General features: G+C 43.3%; 1 protein-coding gene across 1 annotated transcript in view; it reads left to right on the top strand.

The window, feature by feature from the left end:
* Positions 1 to 14,438, top strand: part of LOC125518834 (uncharacterized) — a 45,793-nt gene extending 31,355 nt beyond the window's left edge. Inside the window, exons 3-10 of the mRNA XM_087532656.1 lie at positions 10,003 to 10,506; positions 10,687 to 10,846; positions 10,998 to 11,058; positions 12,064 to 12,162; positions 12,260 to 12,316; positions 13,055 to 13,217; positions 13,476 to 13,563; positions 14,201 to 14,438. Of these exons, the coding sequence (XP_087388782.1) occupies positions 10,003 to 10,506; positions 10,687 to 10,846; positions 10,998 to 11,058; positions 12,064 to 12,162; positions 12,260 to 12,296 (861 nt within the window). The 3' untranslated portion in view covers positions 12,297 to 12,316; positions 13,055 to 13,217; positions 13,476 to 13,563; positions 14,201 to 14,438. The remainder of the gene's footprint in view (positions 1 to 10,002; positions 10,507 to 10,686; positions 10,847 to 10,997; positions 11,059 to 12,063; positions 12,163 to 12,259; positions 12,317 to 13,054; positions 13,218 to 13,475; positions 13,564 to 14,200) is intronic.
* The last annotated feature ends 750 nt before the right edge of the window (positions 14,439 to 15,188 follow it).

The raw sequence follows: 15,188 nt of genomic DNA, 5'->3' as shown, positions 1-15,188 counted from the left end.
TGTGGGAGAAATAAGCTTTATACGATCTTGTGAAGTGGAAGTGATAAAAGCGACGGACTGCATAATAAAGGTTCATATCACAAGGGGCAATATAAAGTGACGTTCTTTGGCATTAAGATTTTGTGCATCCAACCATAAAAGCGCATGGCAACCTCTGCTTCCCTCTGCGAAGGGCCTATCTTTTATCATTATCTTCTACCTTATGCAAGAGTTATGGTGATTTTCACCCTTCCTTTTTACACTTTGTGCTTTGGCAAGCACAGTATGTTGGAAATATCCTGGTATATATGGCTAATTGGATGTGAGTTTTCATGAACTATTACTGTTGACATTACCCTTGAGGTAAAACGTTGGGAGGCAAGACTATAAGCCCCTATCTTTCTCTATGTCCGATTAAAACTCCATACCCATAAGTATTGCGTGAGTGTCAGCAATTGTGAAAGATTATATGATAGTTGAGTATGTGGACTTGCTAAAAAGCTCTTATACATTGACTCTTTCCTATGTTATGATAAATTGCAATTGCTTCAATGACCGAGATTGTAGTTTGTTAGTTTTCAATGAAGTTTACGATTCATACCTGATATTGTGATTGAATTATTACTCTAGCATTAGAGATCATATGACAAAAATTATATAAGTTGTTGTTATAAGAATGATCATGATGATCTCACGTCCGTATTTTATTTTTATCGACACCTTCATCTCTAAACATGTGGACATATTTTTCGATTACGGCTTTTCGCTTGAGGACAAGCGAGGTCTAAGCTTGGGGGAGTTGATACGTCCATTTTGCATCATGCTTTTATATCGATATTTATTGCATTATGGGCTGTTATTTCACATTATGTCACAATACTATTGGCTATTCTCTCTTATTTTACAAGGTTTACATAAGGAGGGAGAATGCCGGCAACTAGAATTCTGGGCTGAAAAGGAGCAAATATTGGAGACCTATTCTGCACAACTCCAAAAGTCCTGAAACTCCACGGAACACCTTATAATAAATAATGAAAAATCCTCGCCAAAGATGAAGACCAGGGGGCCCACATCCTTCTCACGAGGGTGGGGGCGCCCCCCTAGGGCGCGCCCCCCTGCCTCGTGGGCCCCCTGATGGCTCTCCGATGACCATCTTCTCCTATACGAAGTCTTTCGTCGAGAAAAAAATAAGAAGCAACCTTTCGGGACGAAACTCTGCCGCCACGAGGCGGAACCTTGGCGGATCCAATCTAGAGCTCCGGCAGAGCTGTTCTGCCGAGGAAACTTCCCTCCCAGAGGGGGAAATCATCGCCATCATCATCACCAACGCTCCTCTCATCGGGAGAGGGCAATCTCCATCAACATCTTCATCAGCACCATCTCATCTCAAAACCCTAGTTCATCTCTTGTATCCGATTCTTGTCTTCAAGTCCGGGATTGGTGCTAGTAGGTTGCTAGTAGTGTTAATTACTCCTTGTAGTTGATGCTAGTTGGTTTAATTGGTGGAAGATCATATGTTCAGATCATTTATGCATATTAATACCCCTCTGATTATGAACATGTTTATGCTTTGTGAGTAGTTACGTTTGTTCCTGAGGACAAGGGAGAAGTCTTGCTATTAGTAGTCATGTGAATTTGGTATTCGTTCGATATTTTGATGAGATGTATGTTGTCTAGCCTCTAGTGGTGTTATGTGAACGTCGACTACATAACACTTCACCATTATTTGGGCCTAGAGGAAGGCATTGGGAAGTAATAAGTAGATGATGGGTTGCTAGAGTGACAGAAGCTTAAACCCTAGTTTATGCGTTGCTTCGTAAGGGGATGATTTGGATCCATATGTTTCATGCTATGGTTAGGTTTACCTTAATACTTTTGTTGTAGTTGCGGATGCTTGCAATAGAGGTTAATCATAAGTGGGATGCTTGTTCAAGTAAGAACAGCACCCAAGCACCGGTCCACCCACATATCAAATTATCAAAGTACCGAACGCGAATCATATGAACGTGATGAAAACTAGCTTGGCGATATTCCCATGTGTCCTCGGGAGCGCTTTTCCTTATATAAGAGTTTGTCTAGGCTTGTAGTTTGCTACAAAAAGGATTGGGCCACCTTGCTTCCCTTTATTTACTTTTGTTACTTGTTACTCGTTACAAATTATCTCATTACAAAACTATCTGTTACCACTTATTTCAGTACTTGCAGAGAATACCTTGTTGAAAACCGTTTATCATTTCCTTCTGCTCCTCGTTGGGTTCGACACTCTTACTTATCGAAAGGACAATGATAGATCCCCTATACTTGTGGGTCATCAATGGACATCGGTGCTGAGGGCACAGGTACATGGTGTTCGGTATCTGGTAGGTGATTTCCTGGGCAATAGTAGAACTCAAGCAGCTGTAGTTCTGTGAATTTAGGGGATTTCAGTCGGGCGTCCACCGTGTAGGGCATGGTATGCTTGCTCAGGTAGCATGACGGGATGCACATGCTTTGAACAGAGCCCTGGTGGGAGGAGATGATGGCTCTGGGTATTTCAAAATCATTGAAGAGAGATAGTTGATGACAGTCGAGATTAAGGGGCACAGCGCGCCATAGAGGGTGCCACCGAATTGAGAGGACTTGGGTGCGGCAGCAATCCTTGGTGGGAAGAAGCGAGATGATCTCCCCAAGGACGGCGTCCGGGAGATCATTGATGCGGTCAACCCGAGATTCTACGGGTTCCTAGGATCCGGTGGGGGCGGGGTCACCGCTTCTCCCCTCGCTGCCGGGTGCGGGATCTACAACAGGCGTCACCGCTGGTGGGAGCCTCATCTTCTTGGCGCTGGGGTTAGCCGACTCCATTTTCCTTGAGGGCATCGCGTCGCGCTCACGGATTTGAGCAGAGTAACGAATGACGAGCCTAGTTGTAGTGCGAATGAAGAAGAAGGGGGGCTGGGGTTTTTCTGTAGTAGTGAGGAAGAAGGGGAGCTAGGGTTTTCTGTAGGAGTGAGGTGAGGAATTTTGCGGTACGAGTGGAGCGAGGTAACGTGAGGTGGGTGGGAGTGAGGAGGAAGAAGAACACCCAGGTTTTTTTGGGGGGCGGTGTGCTGGGTGTGGGTAGTGCCTCTCATTCAGTAAATATATGGACTTTTGAATTGGTTTTAATATTTACTAGGGTGGATGGGTTGTTTTGTCTTGGGCCTAGAGAAACAATTACTACTAGTACAGTGGAGACACTCTACAGCTACCCGGAAAAACAATTACTACTAGTACAGTGGATACAATACCACTTCTGGCTCCTCCTAGGTCATCGAAACGTCTCCCTCTACTGAATGCAATTATACTTTTGTTCACCGACATGCGGGCCATGCAGCGCGCGGGCTCAAATGCCATCCACCAAATTAGAAGGCAGTATGCAGGCGGAGAGTCACCCCGGTCGTAGCACGGCAATAACAAGCCATCGTATCACAAAACGCCACCTCCCTGTAGTCTAAGTTTGACGGACGAAGCAACCATCATTTCACTCTTCGTTGAATCCCCTTCTCCCTCACCGTCTTCAAGAAAGGCAACACCCGCATCTGCCACTGTTCTTCTCTCCCAACGAAGGGAAGGCAAGTGGATCCGTGATGTTGGTATATTTTCGTTTAGAGAAAAAAAACTTTTGCAAAGCAATAACTGATCCTCACTCTTTTTTTTGTTTCATTGTCATTGCGATTGTGTTTTCCTTTCAGTGGTCTCCTAGTATTCGTCAGTTTCATGATGGACCAAGGAGAACTAGGCAAAGATCTGCCGATATTGGAGCAGACGCGGGAGGCTAATCCCCACGAGACAGAGAGCTCCAAGAAGATGGAGGCAGCCGCCGAGCTGACCCTAGATACGCTCACAACCACTGCTAAGATGGTCAACGCCCCGTTTGAGGTTACAGCCCCCGTGGCACTGCAGGAGCAGTTTTCCCCCTTCGAGGATGTGTCCCCCCCCCCCCACTGAGCTGCCCAAGGTGATTTTTTTCTTTGCCGATCTCGATTGTGGTTTTTCATCTAAGTATGTGGTGATGAATAATGCAAAATTTTATTAGCTTCGATGCCATGCTATACATAGTGGTTTAAATAACTTGTGTTTCTTATACTAGAAAGTAATTCAGAATTTGTTTCTGTTTCAATTAGAGCCCTGATGCAGACAACGATTGTGTGGTTGTACATGTCACTCGCTATGAGGCGGATGACCTGAATATACGCACTGGGAAAACAGAGTTTTTAGGCTGTTGGATCCTGGAAGCCATTTGCGCTTATACCAATGAAGAGTTGTATTCCAGCCTCACTATTGTCAGGCGTGTTGTCCAGGGTGTACTGAAGCACAATAAGTTCAAAGCTACTCCTTCGTTTGTGAGGCATACTTTTCTTTTCAAGCTTACGCTGGAAGATGACGTGGCATGCCTCCACAAACAAGTTTATGAGTGGCAAGGCCAGAAGGTTTTGTTCATGAAGGTTCACAGGATTGAGCTGCTGCCGGACGTCCTCGATGATGTTCATGGAAAGGTCCGTCTTGTGTCCAACCCAAATTAGATCGAGGCATGAAATACTTGCCCTAGCTAGTGTTTAATAGTAGTTTGGATTCTGTCTAATTATCCGAACCTTACCTATTATCGAGCCCTCTGGGGCTAGTACACTGTTTGAATCCGTCTATGGGAACTGCTGCTACTTTTGTGTGCCCGTGAATCATTGTAATTGTTGCCGAAATAGATGCGTCCTCACTAGTTTTATCATACGAGCAGTGTGTGTTTTGATGAAATAGAGTACTCATTTGAGAACTGTGCGCTGACGTATACATAAGTACTTGTAAACATTGTTGGTGCTACCCCACTTGTAAGCAGTTGTGCAAAACACGGCACATTGGCTCAACTCGCTTCAACACTATGCTATCGACCAGCTAACAATCAACAATCTGATGTCTGACATATAAGCAACCATGTGTCTTGTTACAGTGGTTCATGCAGTTAACTGAGGCCACAATGTAAATTCCAAACGTTCACACGCTAGTCCAGCGTTCATGTGGAACACTCACATTAAACCCGGCTTCATAAGAAACTTGAAAAGCATAAGTTAAGCAATTTTATACATATCAATGATTCATAGAACATAACAAACATATACTAGTTCACAACAAAAGACAAAGTTGTGAGAAGGTTTACAAATCAAGAAAAAACAAGCAAGGCTTCTCTGAGCAAAGGGCCTCCTGGCAGGCTTAAATTTCCTGGAGTTCACTCTGGTTTTTTCTTGTTGCCACCATCCAGGGTTAGGTTCTCTCATTCCAGAATAACCAATTATAATTGTGTTCTCATCTGGAATGCTGAACTGGACCATGTAGTGTACTGACCAGCTGAAATTCTTGTGCATTCCACTAAATTTAAGCACCGCTATTTGCAGAAATAAGCAGACCACAATGCCTCTTGTCCGCGCACCTGTCCAAAAGAACTGCCGTGCAGCCGTGCCAGCTAGTCCTCGGTCCATGGATGAACTGGTAGAAAGTGCATTCCGGACTAGGATGTAGTTGTTTTCGCTCGTCCCTCCACTGCAATTAGGAAGTAAAACATACGAATCAAGTTCTTTTATATTGCGTTGGTCATTCTACCTAGTAACTACCAGTGTAGGAATACCTGGAAGACAGGTGGTTAGACGACGGCAACGAGGGATAGCCATCTCATTTTGCGCAGTTCTACTAAAACTGAGGTGTGTGCTTTTGATTGCGCGGATAGAAACGATATGGAGACAGACATCCCGAAACGATATGGAGACAGACATCCCTGTTTGCGCAAATACGAAATACGGTTATTTAAACAGTGACAGATATTTGCAGTGGCGTATGATTAACAGCAGCATCTATTGTGTTATAATTGGCACTAGATTGATAGTATGAAAGTGTCCTTACGTAAGTAGAATCACATCACATCAACACTGCCATGAGATTAACATGCAGAACAATAGCATTAGTATTACTGTCATGAGAGTAGCACATGGTCAGTAAATGTGCAATCAAATTTGTGCAGTTCCACTGGGATGAAGCAATGTTAGTGGTGTGAGATTTAAGTGGTGAGGCGGATGTGGTTGCCGAGAGCGGCAAACACTCAGGCAGAATGTTTGCATTTGTCCCATTTTTTATCTCCTCGGCGACATTTTCCTATGTGAGCACAGGAAATCTAGACCTACTCATTCTCATTTGCGTTGTCCCCCAACACCCATCACTTTCTTTCCTTTTTCAACCAAGAGATAGGTCCACTTCCCCCCACCCTTCGCCATCCACCATGCTTTCTTCGTCTTTTCAACCAACACTACAAGAAATATGTCAACTAGTGACCTTCTTTCAGTGACCCTAGAAGAATTGGTCATAGATCTATGACCATTTCAGACCAATTGGTCAAAAGCTGTTCGGGGGGCTCCAAACCCTAAACCATAACGACCATTTTGGTCAGAAAGGTCATAATTTCCTTAGACGAAATGGTCATAAAGCAGATAGCATTGGTCTGCTGCCTTATTTCTAGCTGATCATGACCAATATAGATGGTCATAACCTTGTAAATTGTGGTGGGTTGCTATGACTAGGTGCCACCTCATCAGTTTTGCCTATGTGTCATGTCCATGTGGCAGTTTTTGCCCTAGGTTGTGAAGCAACCTATATTTCTGTCATTCCCAAAATTCCCAGAAAAATCTCATAAATTCTTTGGGTCATATCTTCGTCAAATATGTAAAAAAACCTTCCTTGCCTAGTTTAAAAATAATTCAAAAATATTCATTTTCCTATTATGTTCAGAAAAACACTTTGTGAAGGAAGTACCACTTTGGCATGTCCAAATGGTATCCATTTTCTACAGTGCTTTCCTATGCCCAAATAATCATCCTCCACCAAATGCCAGCTCAATCCATTCATTATTTTGAGTCCAGCTTCAACATTCGTATTTATGTCCAGTGTGGTACTTTGCAAAGCAAGTACCACCTAGGCTCCTCCTTTTGAGCTGAAAATATGTGAAGACGGTCTTCTTAGTAACTGATCATCCTCAGCCAAAACTCACGCCCGTTAGCCATGCGCATTTCCCGTACCGCTAATCAAACACTTGGCTGCTTATTCATGTTTGAGCATCGATCGGTCTCCTCGTGAGAATCTTATGTTGTGATTTTATTCCTAGCACCTACCTGGGGAGTGACCAACCCACTAGACATGCCTAGGCCTCCCAGAACACATGGCAACACCAAGGTCGCGCGGTGACCATGCGGCGGGCATGCGAGTTTACGCGCTCTAGAGTTGGAGCCCTCGGCCACCGTCCAAACCTCGACGTATCGCCACCAAACCATGTATTTATAATTAAATAGGTACTTATGTAACTAGAAATGATTTTTGGAAAAAATAAAAAGCAAACTATGAGGCAGCTGCAGTTCAAATTTGACCCGCTTCCTACTGAATCGGCGGGAATTTGTCTTTTTCACCAGAGGTGGTTCAAAACTTTAGACACCCAACCATTTTGTCAATTGTGCATTAAATATGGCCTAGTATTTTAGAAAATTGATTTGGTCCAATTTTGCAACAAGTATATGGTAGGTCCTTCACAAAAAAACTCATTTCGCGCACTCGAAAAATGAAAAATGAATTTTCTGTGCAAATAAAATGAAAAGTCCATTAGGAAACATTGTTTGGAATTCCAAGATGCACCCTTGTGCACAATATGAGATAATTTGAACAAACTATGCCATAAATGTGGCCATAAGATTGATCATTTTGGTTGAATGCCATGAATCTTCATGCATGATAGCTCATTTCTGAGAACATTTTTTAAAAATAATTTCGTATTAGAAGTTTATTATTTTTTCCTGGAAACTTGGCCACATATAATGACGCAATGCGAAGGTTTTCCAATTTTTTGATTTGTTTTGAATTTTTTATGTCCGTTTCAAAATGCGGTCAAAACGGCGGGCATGACCGTTCCTAGCTAGTGGTTGAATCTTGGAATTTTTTGGTGTTTCTCTGATTAAATAGGTACTTATGTATCTATAAATGATTTTTTGAAAAAATAAAGAGCTAACTACGAGGTAGCTGCAGTTCAAATCTGACCCACTTCCATCTGAATTGGCAGAAATTTATCTTTTTCACGAGAGGTGGATCAAAACTTTTTACACCCAACCATTTGGTCAATTGTGCATTAAATATGTCCTAGTATTTTAGAAAATTGATTTGGTGCAATTTTGCAACAAATATATGGTAGGTCCTTCACAAAAAAACTCAGTTTGAACACTCGGAAAATGAAAAATAAATTTTCCGTGCAAAGAAAATGAAAACTCCCTTAGGCAACATTGTTTGGAATTCCAAGATGCACCCTTGTGCACAATATGAGATCATTTGAACAAACTATGCCGTGAATGTGGCCATAAGGTTGATCATTTGGCTTGAAAGCCATGAATCTTCACGTATGATAGCTCGTTTCTGAGAACACTTTTTAAAAATAATTTCCATATTACAAGTTTATTATTTTTTCTGGAAACTTGGTCACATATAATGACCCAATGCGAAGGTTTTCCAGTTTTTTGAATTTTTTTAATTTTTTATGCCCATTTCAAAATGCGGTCAAAACGGCGGGCTTGACCATTCCTAGCTAGTGGTTGAATCTTGGAATTTTTTGGTGTTTCTCTGATTAAATAGATACTTATGTACATATAAATGATTTTTGGAAAAAATAAAGAGCAAACTACGAGGCAGCTGCAGTTCAAATTTGACCCGCTTCCAACTGAATCGGCAGAAATTTGTCTTTTTCACGAGAGGTGGACCAAAACATTTTACACCGAACCATTTGGTCAATTGTGCATTAAATATGTCCTAGTATTTTAGAAAATTGATTTGGTGCAATGTTGCAACAAATATATGGTAGGTCCTTCACAAAAAGCTCAGTTTGAACACTCGGAAAATAGAAAATGAATTTTTCGTGCAAAGAAAATAAAAACTCCCTTAGGCAACATTGTTTGGAATTCCAAGATGCACCCTTGTTCACAATATGAGATCATTTGAACAAACTATGCCATGAATGTGGCCATAAGATTGATCATTTGGCTTGAAAGCCATGAATCTTCACGCATGATAGCTCGTTTCTGAGAACATTTTTTAAAATAATTTCTATATTACAAGTTTATTATTTTTCATGGAAACTTGGTCACATATAATGACACAATGCAAAGGTTTTCCAATTTTTGTTTTTTTTGAATTTTTTATGCCCATTTCAAATTGCGGTCAAAACGGCGGGCATGACCGTTCCTAGCTAGTGGTTGAATCTTCGAAAACTTTTGATATTTCTCTCATTAAATAGATACTTGTGTACCTAGAAATGATTTTTGGAAAAAATAAAGAGCAAACTACGAGGCAGCTGCAGTTCAAATTTGACCCGCTTCCTACTAAATCGGCAGGAATTTGTCTTTTTCATCAGAGGTGGATCAAAACTTTTGACACCCAACCATTTGGCCAATTGTGCATTAAATATGACCTAATATTTTAGAAAATTGATTTGGTCCAATTTTGTAACAAATATTTGGTAGCTCCTTCACAAAAAAACTCAGTTTGAACACTCGAAAAATGATTAAAAATAGCTAGACATATCAGAAATGCATATAAATTGGTGCTCATCCATAAAATGTGGTCTAACTTGAGTGAAAATTGTTATGACACCTTTTTGCAAAATATTTTTGATAGCTGCTTCACAAAATAGCTTTATCTTTAGTACTTGAAAGTTATTTTAAATCACAGACTCTCAGACCAATCTGAACACTTCTCATGGATCACCCCACTCATGTGATCTGAATCGCTCACACCAGGCGAATCCAACGTCTCTCACTCACCTTTCAGCAGGCCAACCCAAACCCGAACTCCACTCCTCTCCCCCTCTCCCCCGATTCGGATGCACTCGCAGCCGCCACCTACCTCCCGCCCCCCGATTCAAAATCCCGCTGCCCACGCCCGCGCACCACCACACTCCTCCGCCCGCGCGCCACCACACTCCGCTGCCCGCGCCCGTAGGACGCAAACCCCACGCCGCTCTTCCTCCGCCCGTCGACCCACCCCGTCCCTGATGCCTCACTCGCCGCGCTCGTCCCGCCCTCGGCGCCGCACCTCCACTGCCACCTCCGCTGGCTCCTCGCCTCCGCCTCCGCCTCGGGCGGATGGCCGACACCGACGCCGAGAGCCACGGGCCGCCGCCGACGTGAGGAGGGGGATCTTCGACCGCCTGCAGGCCGCCAGCAACCAGGAGGCGCTTCCGTCCACGGCCACTCGTTCCTCACCACCACCACCACCACCGGTCACCACCCACCGCTCACCGTCGGCGTACGAAATGCTGTCCGCGTCCCTGAAGACGCCGCCCTCCCTCGCGGCGCTCTCCCCGTCCGCCTGCGCCCCCGTGCCGGCCGCCTCCTTCCCGCCCCTTCTTCCCAGCCGCGGCCGCTTCCCCCTCTCGGCGGCCGCGTCCGAAGGCGCCACCGTCAGCCAGGAGGCGCGCCTCTCGAGGAGGCGCGCCTGGCCCAGGTACGCCCGCACGGCCGTGCGCCTCGCCTCGCCTCAGCTGTTTACTCGCTGTCACTGCCAGCCCACGCTTTTGCTCGGTGGCCGTTCTTGGCCGTTGCCATGGTGCACGGGAGATGTTCAGTGCAATGCCGGCTGGGGTTATCAGTCATATCAACTATGAGATTGCCATGATGCGTGCAGTTCGCGGCGGACTGGAAGGCTGTGCGCGCGGACAAGGACCAGGGGAAGATCCTCACACTGCCCGTGCTGCGGTCAAACACCGGTGGAATCATCCTCAAGTACAACTCCATGCAGGGCTTCATGCCCAACCCTCTCCTCAGCCCCGCCCATTGGTGTAAAGGTACCCTTCCCTCCTCCTTCCAGTTGAGTTCTCTGCTCAATCTGCTCGCCCCACTACTTTGAGTCGACCGTTGTTACAAATGGAAACAATTCAAGAGTGGATTGCAGCCGCTGAAGCTTAATTTATGGCATGTGTCTGTTTTGGCGTGCAGATCCCAAAAGGCCCATTCAAGATGTTACAAAGGACCTAGTAGGTTCCTTGTTTCTGTCAAGGTAACTGAATTTTTTGTCCCTTTTCTCATGCTTTTTTTAGTTGTATCCATCCGGCATGGTAAAATCCACGACACATTCATTTGTAGCTAGGAGCCAATGTATTTACTAATTAAGTGGATGGTAGACTCAATTTTTTGACTGGGTGTATTCTACATAGTAGGGCAAATGGCATGCTGGTTTAAGTCTGTAACAATTAGAATATGCTCTAGAAAGTTGACCTCATAGCGTGACATGAACGATTGCCATGTTTTGGTTTTACTTACTCCATTTGGCGGTAGAGGTAGAACTCCAAAAATTGTCCTTCAATTTTCTCAATTCTAGTAAACTTCGTTCTGATAGTAGCCTGGCCCTATCAATTACAGCCTATTTCCCATGGTCAGACACATATTTAGTAGTTACACTAACAGTTTTGGTTGTGCCTTAAAATATTATTACTTCGGTATTTCTAGCAAATGAGCACCAGATTTCAGGGTTCCACTTGCTGTTGCTAATTGCTGACTGCAAAATCCATAGATTGTTAGTTCGACAAGTACAAGACCAACAACCTGACTGTCGGCTTCGCTTAGTAGGATATGTAGGTAACCGCGGCACACACACACACACACACACGCTGATGTTGTATTGCTGTTGCATAATGTGTTTTTGCAACTGTGCGCAATGAGTTTACGGGTCTCCTTTTACTGCGGAAGCTGAATATCACTCCCTCCGTTCATAAATAAGTGATCTATTAAATCTTGAATGAAGCATTCGGGTAGTTTAATCTCTTGGGTCAAGTGTTTCTCAGATGCTTGTATGTATCTTGGATCACTAAATCGATTTGGCCCGCATGATTTTGTGGGGATTTGGTACCAGACTAGAGGTAGAGGCTGACGATTTCTTGCTGTTTCAGTCAAGTGCTTGATAGATATCTGTCTCAATCCAGAAGAAAACCCATCAAACCTGTATGTCATCTGATTTAGATCACTTAATCTCATACATGGATTGCTGAGGTTTTTTATCTTGCAGGTCGCGGCGACCACCAAGAAGACACCCAACACCCGCATCCCAAACTACCCGAGCCTGCCGTCGCAGCTGCTATGTCAAGTCCACAACATCACCATGCATGTAGGTGTACTTGGTTCATCTTCAGGTTCGGGTGTGGGGGTTAGTGGCCTTAAGCATTAACCATTTAATCCTGATGAATGCTGCTTGTTTTGCACAGGCTGACAAGGACACCGACGAGGTCTACTCACAGATGACTCCGCAACCAGTAAACTCTGTAAGTACTGTCGAAAACGGAGCTTGGTGAAGATATTTAGAACATGCTGAACTGCGTTTTCTCTACATGTGCTTTTATCGGTTTGCATGCTGCATGTTTGATGTTTTGCCTGAGCTGGGGATGAAATGGTACCGAATGCCTGAAACTAACATTAACGGTGTTCAGTTTAAGTGTACATTTTGAGATCAGTGCTAGTGTTTATAAACGCTCAAAATGTGTACAGTATTTCTTAGATTAACGTGTGCTTACTGTATAATTTAGGAAAGTTTTAATAATACTACAACAGATGCTAATTAAATCAGGAAGTGAAGCACGACCAAACGTACCGTATACAATGTTCAGTTCAAGTTTAATTTTCAGTTTAGTGCCAGAGTTTATCATCAATCCAAAAAATATATATATCTGATTTTCACATTGATGAGTACTACTACTTCTCCCATTCCTTGGCTGAAGACTGTTTTGAACCGAGCCTTGCAGCAAGGAGGGAATGGTTGCGTCTGTTTTGTGCTTGGACGCCTTCTCCTAGTTGTGCTAAAATTGAGGTGCTTGTTTAATTAACAAGCACCTTTCATCCCCACTGTGACAGTAATGCATTGAGATGCCTCTGGACTGTAGTGTATGTTGATACAATTGAGGTGTTCCTAGCTAGTGTCTGCACTTATAGAATACTTTATTGCTTTGTGTTTTCTCTTCTAGAATTAGTATACTTTACTTATATGTTTATATGTTGAATGGCAGAAGCTCAAGGTGAAGAAGGCCATCGAGAAGGGCAACACCGACAGCGCCCAGATCTATTGAGGTGGCGCCTAGTCTTCATGCGGTCCTTTTGTCATGAAAGAATAGTGTTACAAATCCTTCACGCTGCTATTGAATACTCCTGCTGCCACACAAGACGACCAAGGTCCGCTCTGCTCTAGTGCTATCCCTCGCTCTAGCTCCGTTCATTGCTGCACAAGAAAAACAGAGACAAACAATGAACAAGAAAAACAGAGACAAACGAAAACAAATTATCTAAGGTCCTGTTATTATTACCTATATATGACATTGCTACTGGATTGCCTAGCGCCCCTGTTCATGATGGGTTAAACTTGTATTCGCTCCTGTTGTTGCATTTTGATGATCATGAGTGTGATGCATTTTGATGATCTCCTTGTACCAGATGAGTCCGTCGATGAAGCAACAGCGTCTCCTCTAGAGGGTGATGGTGGCGGCGCCTGTGTGCGGCTTCGACTACAACCTCCTCTCTGGTGAGTCCATCTCCTACCTCTAGCTACATCTCTGAGCTGTTGTAATACCATGCTCTGTTTCATGGCCGTGGCTTATTTAGTCTGTGCTTGCTGTGCCTTGTGTATTGGAGCCTAATTAGCTTCTGTTAGGGGATAATCTACTGGTTATATCAAAATTTTGCATGAAATTTTGTTCTGCTTATTCTGCTAAGGTTGTTTGCAATGGTTATACATATGTTACACAATTTTTGCTGCTGGCTAATCATCTTTAGAGATAGTAACATGGTGCTGCACTCTCAGGATCATCTTATGATACACAATCAATTTTTGGTGTGCTCAAATTTTTAATTTTAGTGATAAGGAAAGATCCCACCTAGTTTGCTGGCTCACTCACTTGAGTTGGTTTAACAGTAGTGGCCTCCTGACTTGTAGTTGGGTAGGTAGCTGAGAAGACTCATGGTGCTGGCTGGGAGAAAAAGTTTATATGCATGGATAATGAACTTGCACTAAATGGACACAAATAAAGGAGCTGAGTATTAAATTAACTTGTACTAAGTGGAAACAATATTTTGTATGGTGTACATAAATATCGAGTTGATAGCTGATCTGTAGCAAATATAGCTGCGTGTAACTTCTTTACTTGGTTCCTCTTTTACAGGAGCTCCAGTCCTAAGAAAGTTGGAAGTGCGAAGACGTGAAGAAAAGCGCGAAGTTGTGAAGTGCGACTCAGCAAAGAGTTGTCTGTTCTATTTGACTATAATATTGTAATAGCTGGTATACCCTAGGTTGTAATAGTCTACAGAAATTGTAATACACTAATCTAGTGTTATTTGATGAATTTCACATGTTCTCTTGTTTGGAATATTTGATTATGAATGTGATTTGATAGTGTGTGAGATGGGAACCTGACAGTGCAACCCACTTATGAAATAATATGAGTCTGTAACTTTCTGATGCGTGTGATCAATATATGAGATTAACATGACTAGTGGGACCAGCTCCAAAATATATTTTCCAAAAATAGGAAATCAATAGACTGTAAAAGGCTAAAGCCCAGAAATAAAAAGGCCGAAATATTGGGCTTGGCCCATGTAGCCCAATAGAATTCACAGGAAAAAAATAGAAAGGCTGAATTAATGGGCTCGGCCCATCTAAAGCACCGAAATGGACCGGGCTGATTCTAAGTAATGACCTTTTGAATTGGTCGTAATGGTGCCACGTCAGATTGCCATGTCGGATCCAATGTGGCCTGGGCAGACAACTAGTAACCAAAACAAAACAGTAGGCATATTTTGGTCGTAAAAGTCTACGACCTTCTCACGAAGAAGGTTGTTAATTTCAGTTTACGACCGTCAGCTTTTGACCTTCTGTTTTTGGTCACAAAAAGGTCGCAAATTAAAAACAATGACCTTTTAGTGACCAATAGTCAAGGTCACAAGTTGACATATTTCTTGTAATGCAAGAGACCGGTTGGGTAGCCAGAATCTACTACTTTCCCCCGTTTCCTCTTAGAACCAAGTCCTAGATTCATGCTACAACTTTCCCACTTTCTTTCCTGTTTGAACCAACGCTTAGAGTCGACTGTATGAACTAGCTTTACCTCTAATAATAGTAAAAGTCTAGGTGGCTTTGGAACAGCGGACGGA

This window comes from Triticum urartu, chromosome 7A (genome assembly GCF_056163025.1).
Source record: "Triticum urartu cultivar PI428250 chromosome 7A, HENAU_Tu73, whole genome shotgun sequence".
Taxonomy (NCBI): Eukaryota; Viridiplantae; Streptophyta; class Magnoliopsida; order Poales; family Poaceae; genus Triticum; species Triticum urartu.
This window is presented reverse-complemented; position numbering and strand designations above follow the sequence as displayed.